Source organism: Epinephelus fuscoguttatus, linkage group LG18, assembly GCF_011397635.1.
Source record: "Epinephelus fuscoguttatus linkage group LG18, E.fuscoguttatus.final_Chr_v1".
Taxonomy (NCBI): Eukaryota; Metazoa; Chordata; class Actinopteri; order Perciformes; family Serranidae; genus Epinephelus; species Epinephelus fuscoguttatus.
In genome coordinates, this window is record NC_064769.1 from 24,179,714 (window position 1) to 24,187,714 (window position 8,001).

An 8,001-nucleotide genomic window follows, 5' to 3' on the forward strand; every position below is an offset into this window, starting at 1 on the left:
CAACTAGTGGAACAAGACCAAAACAGGCTGGAAGTCCTACGTTCCTTTTCCCCACAGCGTTCAGGCAGCCTCCCACTGCAGATATGGACTGTACTGACTAATACTATAGTGTTTATCAGTGTGGGTAAGCAACCACACTCCCATATACTGTACGAGGTAGAAAATACTGAATTAAAGCATATGGTCACAGTGCTTGAACCTTGCAACACTGTGCTTTGCGTGTGCATTTCAGTCTGTCTACCTCCCCTGCATTAAGGCCAACTACAAGCTGCAGTTCAGCAGTTAACAGGTCAGAGTCTTATGATGGAGCATTATTTGCATTTACATTTATTTACATTACATTTGTGTTAATTATGTTATTCATTTTTTCTTATTGTCAAAATGTTAGTATTTGAGTGCCTTAACTCTTACAGTAAGACCTGGCCTATCAGCTACTGTTGAGTGTTTACACTTTTCAAAATAAATGAAATGTTACATATATTTCTGCATTTAGGGGGAGTTTTTCCTGCTGTACTAAATCGAACTGTAACGTATGTACTGTTACACCCTTACCTACAGTCTTTCATCCATCAACTGTGTTAGTCAGCTCTGCCAACAGTATTATTCAGCAATGTCAACAGTGTTATTTAGCTACGTGACTGGCTGGTTTCATTGACCTTGTGCTGCCCCGCTTTTTCTTTTTTTTCTTTTTCTTTTTTTTATGTTCCATTATCAGTTTTGTCATAGAACTTCTGGTATTACCACCCTTGGTCAAGGTTACAAGCGAGCTGATCTGATACTAGAAGGTTGAGTTTAAATACTGCAGGTCTCTGATTGGTCAGAGGGAATTGTCACTAGAATTGTCAGCTGTGTGACAAGGGACGTCCTGCACAAACCAGGCATTTTTTAATAGCCACACTACAGTGAATAGAGACTGAAATGTTTTTATTAGCGCAACCCAGATTTTAAGAATGACAGCCTGTGAAACAATGAGGTACACCACAACATGCACTTAACAAAACACAGACATTGTTGCTGATGAAAGGATCCAGCAAGTGTCGTGCTGAAGATAATGTCACAGCAGTTTTAAGAGGTGCGGCCATGGCAGTCAGCTGAGAATCACTGATGGGGTACTATCAGTGGAAAATGAAACAGAGAAAAAGACCTGGCAGTAAAAATAAGTCTTAAAAAATAAATAAATCTTTGCACATCATTTGTTATAGAGGCTCCATTTCTGTGTCTGTCTCTTAGGTGCCCACATTTTCCAGAGGATGAGTGGCTGTGAGTGGGACGATGAGACTGGAGAGGTTATAGGTTTTATGCATTACGGTTATGATGGAGAAGACTTCCTTGCATTTGACCTGAAGACACTGACATGGATCGCTCCAAAACCACAGGCTGTCATCACCAAACTGAGATGGGATGCTGAGAAATCTAGAACAAAATACAATCAGAATTACCTCGCTCAGATTTGTCCTGAGTGGCTGAAGATGTATGTGGACTATGGGAAGAGCGCTCTGATGAGAACAGGTGGGATCACATGATCTGAGGCTGTTTCATGGACACAACAAAGTTCAAACATCCTGCTCAGACTGTGTAATATCACTCCAGTCATTCTGACATTACTTTTTTATTTATGGCGCCTGTGGCATCAAGATTTGATTTAGTTCTCACCAGTCAGTAGAGACTGACAATCGGGGGGGTGCTCTAATGTTATCTTCTGCCAAAGCTAAGACTGACACCCAGCGAGTGCTCAGTTAGCATGAGTTAAGTGAGTTTAAGTGCAGTGACTGGGTGTCAGTCAGTCAGCTGGCCCTTTGCTTTATTAGACTGTTTGGATTTCTTTACAATTTTGTACAAATAATCAAGTTACCCAGAGGATGAACTCTACTGCCTTTGGTGATCCTCTGCCTTTTCCTCTAGTGTCACCAGGTTGACATTTTTGGTCCAGACTGAAATACTGTATCAAACTATTGGATGGATTGCTATGAAATTTGTTGCACACATTCATGGTTTATGACCAAATATGTGCAAAACTAATGACATTCAGTTCAGCCTCCGCTGTACCAGCAAATATTAGCATGCTAACACACAGAACTAAGATGGTATTACAACTGCCAAACATCTACGTACTGGTCAAATCAGCTCAAAGCACCACTCGCTCCTCTTCTCTCTCTCTCTGCAGACCTTCCCTCAGTGTCTCTCCTCCAGAAGTCTCCCTCCTCTCCAGTCAGCTGCCACGCTACAGGTTTCTACCCTGACAGAGCCATGATGTTCTGGAGGAAAGATGGAGAGGAGATTCATGAGGACGTGGACCACGGAGAGATCCTCCCCAACCATGATGGATCCTTCCAGATGAGTGTTGACCTGGACCTTTCATCAGTCCCACCTGAAGACTGGAGGAGGTACGACTGTGTGTTTCATCTCTCTGGTGTGAAGGATGACATCATCACCAAACTGGACAAAGCAGTGATCAGGACCAACTGGGGTAAGACTGGAATCAGACATTGATTGAAACTGAAAAAAACACACCTGTTGGTTTGCCTTGTTTTGGTTTTCTAAAGCTAGACCAGGGCCCTGTTTTACAAAGTGGGTATAGTGAAAACCATGCGTTTGTTAACCTTGAGATGAGGGCAAACTCTTGGTTTTCCATTTTAGAGAGAGTAACTTAAACTCTGGGTCAGTTACTCTGGTAACTGACTCTGTGACCCCAACCTGTTTGCTGGCAGGCTTTCTTCAACAGACCCTGAGTTTCTTTCTGTCTCCTCCCGTTGACAGAGCCAGGTGGGCTGTTTCATTTCCTCATTGATTCAGAACGTATCAATGTGTGTATCGAAGTTCATTAATTAGTGGAAGTTTATTTTGTGTCAGAATTGAAGTCCTGGTTGGATAGTAGTTACTCAGGACCAAATGAAGTGAGGGCTTCTATGTGCAGCTGTCATCTTGTTAGAGAAGTTCCACCTCAATGTTTATTGCACATAATGTCGACTCAGTGTAAATTGTAAAAATCTGTATGAAGCTTTAGACACATCGGATCAATGAATAATTATCGCTATCACTCGTGATGTGATTGGTTGCACTGATGGAACATAATTCCTGGAATATTTGAAGTTATATTTTTGTGAGTGAGCATGATGGTGGTGCAGCTGCAGACTGTAGTTTGGAAGTCAGCTTTTTTTTAAAAAAAAAGGCTGCGTATATAGTCTGAACTTGTTTTAACAGCATTTCAGTGACTGGATTTAAATTTTCCCATCACAACTGTAGATGAAATAAACTGAGTGAATGTTGTTGAGCAAGAAATCCAAATAGATGTCTTAAGTTTAAAATCTATTGTATTTGAACCTAAACGACATTTCAAGAGCAAATGACTGACCACATTGTTACTAGATCAGATTGAGAGCTTAAAACCATATCTCTGTTTTTGATAGATATTCTTTTAAATCTTAAACTATATTTTTTATCTTCAGCTGCTGGCTCCTGTGTTTTGTCCCTCTCAGATTAAAGCTGAACAAATATATTTAAAATGTAATGTGGGCTGCAGTAAGATACACCATATATGCATGCATGAATATCTCTACATCCATCTGATTAAAATGGAGCTTCTGCCTTTTATTTACCTGTTGCCATGGTGAATCATAGTATTGGAGCTCCATTGATGATGGCTCGTTTCTTTCCCGCACATAAGCTTAACTCAGAGGGAATATACTCTGACTTGACTGACCTGACTCTGATCAGCTGTTGTGGAACTGAAAACTCAGAGTTTTCCATCTCAGCGTTCATCAACTCGAAGTTCAGAGTTAGACTTTCTGAAACAGGGCCCTGGATCATAACTACAGAGGATATGCCCCAAAGCATTTTGCTATCAGGTCATCAATATAAATCATATTAATGATTATTAATCCTAGGCTAACAGGATAATCCTGTTTACAACTTGTGTCTTATTTCTCATCGTTCCATTATTTCTATTAGTTATGATAACATTGTCTTCATGAAAGTCATCGTAAACTAAACATATAGATTTTTTTTCCCCTTTTTTTCCCCCAGTGGGGACCTTTTCTCTCTTTTTGTCGTTTTTATTTTCATTTTTTCCTTTTCTTTTTTTGTAATTTTTAATGTTAATTATTTATCATTTTCTTGTAATTTCTTGTCATCTCTGGCATTTAGAAATGGAGTTCAGTATAAGTGGGTGGTGATCACATACAACACAACCAATACACACACAAACAGCAACACTTCATCATAACAGAAACAGAAACAAACTAACAGATAAAAAAAAACAGCAGACAAAAGCTAAACAGTTTACCTCACACGACACATGGACAAATGGCCGTACAGTAAACATTTCATATTGGCATAACAATATTCCAAAACTAGCTCAACATAACAAGTACAAATTAGACAAAAAGGCATTCTTGAAGAGATAGGAGTAGAGACCATTCACAGTTTTAAGTTTCACCACATATCTTTTCTCACCACCCCTCAGCTTCAATAAACTTTTCCCACCTATCTAAGAAACCTTGATTATATTTATAATATAATATCCAAAATAAACTGGTGTTTAAAGACTCTACTCAGTTGCCTTATAAATTAACCTTTTCCCTAATAATATTATTAATTTAACAGTATAGGTCTTTGTTTCTGTAACATCCCCCAACACAGACAAACATATAGATCTCCATCCAGTAGTAGAGACAAAGTGTGAATGTTCTGTTGTGGTTCCAGTTTCTCCCTCACAGTTTCCTGCTGGTGCTGTTATTGGAGTTGTTGTAGGACTGCTGCTGCTGCTGACACTCTGCATCACTGGACTCTGCATCTGGAGAAGGAACAATCATGGTGAGTGAAGCCATTTTCACTCACTGTTTGATTTAACATGTGGGTTCAACTCAAGGATAATATGTCAAAAACATTACTTTTACTCTCAAAGGATAAAAGTGTGAGCTGGCTAATTTTCAGTAAGTTTACTGCCAAAAGAACACAGTAAAGGTGCTCGGCAGATGTACTGTATATACTGTTTAAGAGCTGCTCTCCTACATTTATATTCAAAGCAGAAATCTGTGAAATTTATGGAGGAATTCTTCAGAACAAAAGTGTTTGTTTGTTTCATAAATTCTGGATTTTCCTTAAAATTTCTGAAAATCTCTCACCTGTATTTCAGGATTCAGACCTGCAAACAGTAAGTTTTCCTTTATCAAAAATAGAATACATTTGTTTAATTATTCAGATTTGAATGTGTCTGCTATTATTTGCTTGTAAATATTAGTAATCAGTCATTCATGTCCTGTCCTGTCTCTGTGATCACTGATAACTTCAAAGTAAATTTACTTAATTATCTGCTTCTAGCTTCAGACTGTTCAGCGTCACTGGACAAAAACTTGTCACCTAACTGATCAAAGTGAGTATGTCATTGTTTGAAATGTGCACAGTAGACTTTTCATATTCACAAAGACATTATAGTACATGGTATAACTATAGGGAGCTTGACAATTGAAAGATGGTACTGCAAATACGCGTTTAATGTCTGTAGACCAGAAATCAATAGTGGAAGAAGTATTCAATCAAGTTCTGCAACACAAATCTGGGTGAAGACTTTGGACTCAAGTTTTGCATTTTTGTGAAATATTGGATATTCCGACTTCTTTGGGCCTTAAACAGTTAATACATTTTTTTAAATTTTAATTTGGAAATTAACTATAGCTGTCAAGTTATTTATAACAAAGTAAAAAGTACTACATGTATTTGAATAGAAGTATTAAGAGACATGAATTAGAAATACTCAAGTACAGTACAATTACCTCAAAATTGCACCTATGTAAAGTACTTGATTTAATATCCTTAGTTACTTTCCAACCTTTCCAGGAATAGATAAATTACCTTCAATGAACATTAAAAATGCCCCATATGAACTGTAAGTACCTAATCAGTCATTCATCTTGTCCATTTATTAATTTGTCTCAACAGGCTCCCAGTGAAGATTAGATGAAGACTCCAGTAAAGTTACTGTTGCATCTAAAGTGTTATTTCTTTTCTAAAAAGCATTTTATTCAAATTTGCATTTCTTCAAATGTACATATTTATTTTATTTATTTGATCAAAATTAAACAATGAGATGTGAAGTTACAGAACCTGTCAGAACATCACAGGATGAGTCAAACTGCTCAAGTGTGAATATATTTACACACCAAAGAACCAAAGAAGATCATTGAAGTGACAGTCAGAGCTGACAGAAGCATAACTGTGAAGGAAAATCCTCCAGGAGTACAACATCTGGAGAAAACTGAGGATGCCATACAGCTGCTTCTGCAGACTCTATCTGGAACACTTATCAGTGTTTTACCTTATCTGGTTTATATCATTAGTCAAGTCTTTAATGTTGACCCATAAGAATTTGTAAATTTGTTAATAATCTTGTTATTGCATCGGTTCCTCTGGAGAGTTAATGACCTGTGTGGTTGGTAACTGAAAGTACATTTACTCAAATATTGCAATTCTGAGGAACTTTTACTTAAGTTAAACATTTTCATTCTATGTTACTTCATTCTTCCCCTCCACAACATTTCACCAGAAATATTTTATTTTCCTTTTTTTTTTTAAAAAAAAAATTATATTGTTACTTTACAGATGAAGTATTTTAAGATAAGATAGAACATTGTGTCATACAAATCTGATGATAATCTTATTAAATGTAGTGTTTTGGATGTAAAGGCCCAGACACACCAAACTGACTTCAGAGAGCTAGCAGCAATGAACACCCCCTGCTATGTTGCCTGACGTGGCCATGTCTTGACCAAAAAAGTTGCACTCCAACACATTGCAAAGACGATGGTCAACCAGCACATATGTTCAGCACCTGCATGAGAGTAAATAACTCTCCACACCAGCAGTCTGTAATCCTCATTCAAAGAGGAGCTAAAGACTGTCTTGATGCTAGTTAGCCAGTTAGCACATTAACAATCCAATCCAATGCTGAACAACAGAGCATATTTACCATGCGCCAGTGAACAGTAACACAAACCATCACAAAACGTTTCTGCTAGAAAGCTCATGGCTAAAGAAAAATAATCTTATCTTATGTGAAAAGTTTGTTTTGGTCTCACTCCTCTGGACTTTTGCTCTTTGTTTACTTTCCTCACTTTGTTTCTCTTCTCTTGCGCTGAGTTGAACTGCCAGTCAGAGTTTTTCTTTCGCTGTCAGGCTCGGCCGCCAATTCAGCATGCTGAATTTGGCCAAAAAAGAGCCGATAGGGCAGATGAGGGGCAACGCTGTGGGAAATACTGCACCGACAAGGGCGTCTGACGCTCGGCAATGGCCCAACTCTGACCAGCAGCTGACCTGTCTGGTGTGTCAGGGCTTTAATGTTATAGATGGAAGTGTCAAGAGATGGTGTGATTTTACACCAGGCTAGCATACTTGTTATTCTTAATGATGTATTATTGCCTAAATTAGACTGGCTGTATTGAAATGTTTTAATCATGGTTTAATTTCACAACTGTGACAAACAATGCTGAGGCTTAGAGCAAACATTATCGTTGCCTGACTGTCCATGACGGCGGGTCAGGGAGAAGCGATGCAGCTCTGGGAGTTTGATTTGTGCGTAACTGCCACAGGTGAAGTTAAAGAGCATACAACACACTTTAATTGAGTATCAATGCCATGGACCAAATTAAAAAACTATAATATGAAAATAGAAATAGAAAAAACATAAAAATGAGCACTTGCTTGAGTACCACCTGGGGTCCAGTTGTGCATGGGCCTGACATGTAATAGTCAAAATTAGCTCCAGCTTGACTGGCTACAACAAAAAATGCCACTATACAAGTTAATTTTCAGTAATAATAGATATAAAAATCTGAAAGAGACCTGTACACTGATTACTTTTACTATTGATACTGAAAGTACATTTTGCTGGTTATACTTGTGCTTAAGTTAAGTATTAAATGATGACTTTTAAAGTATCTTGTATGTCTACGCTGTGTTATTTCTATTTTAATTAAGCAAAGCAGCTGGGTACTTCTGTCACAACTG

At 38.0% G+C, this 8,001-nt stretch overlaps 1 protein-coding gene across 1 annotated transcript; it reads left to right on the forward strand.

Moving 5' to 3' along the window:
- Nucleotides 1–1,234: 1,234 nt before the first annotated feature.
- LOC125906166 (major histocompatibility complex class I-related gene protein-like) lies at nucleotides 1,235–7,573 on the forward strand. Its single transcript, XM_049604616.1, has 6 exons — nucleotides 1,235–1,509; nucleotides 2,165–2,467; nucleotides 4,702–4,812; nucleotides 5,135–5,152; nucleotides 5,320–5,371; nucleotides 5,938–7,573. Exons 1-5 carry the CDS (start codon nucleotides 1,251–1,253, stop codon nucleotides 5,364–5,366), a joined length of 738 nt encoding a protein of 245 aa, XP_049460573.1. The 5' UTR covers nucleotides 1,235–1,250; the 3' UTR covers nucleotides 5,367–5,371; nucleotides 5,938–7,573.
- Nucleotides 7,574–8,001: the final 428 nt, after the last annotated feature.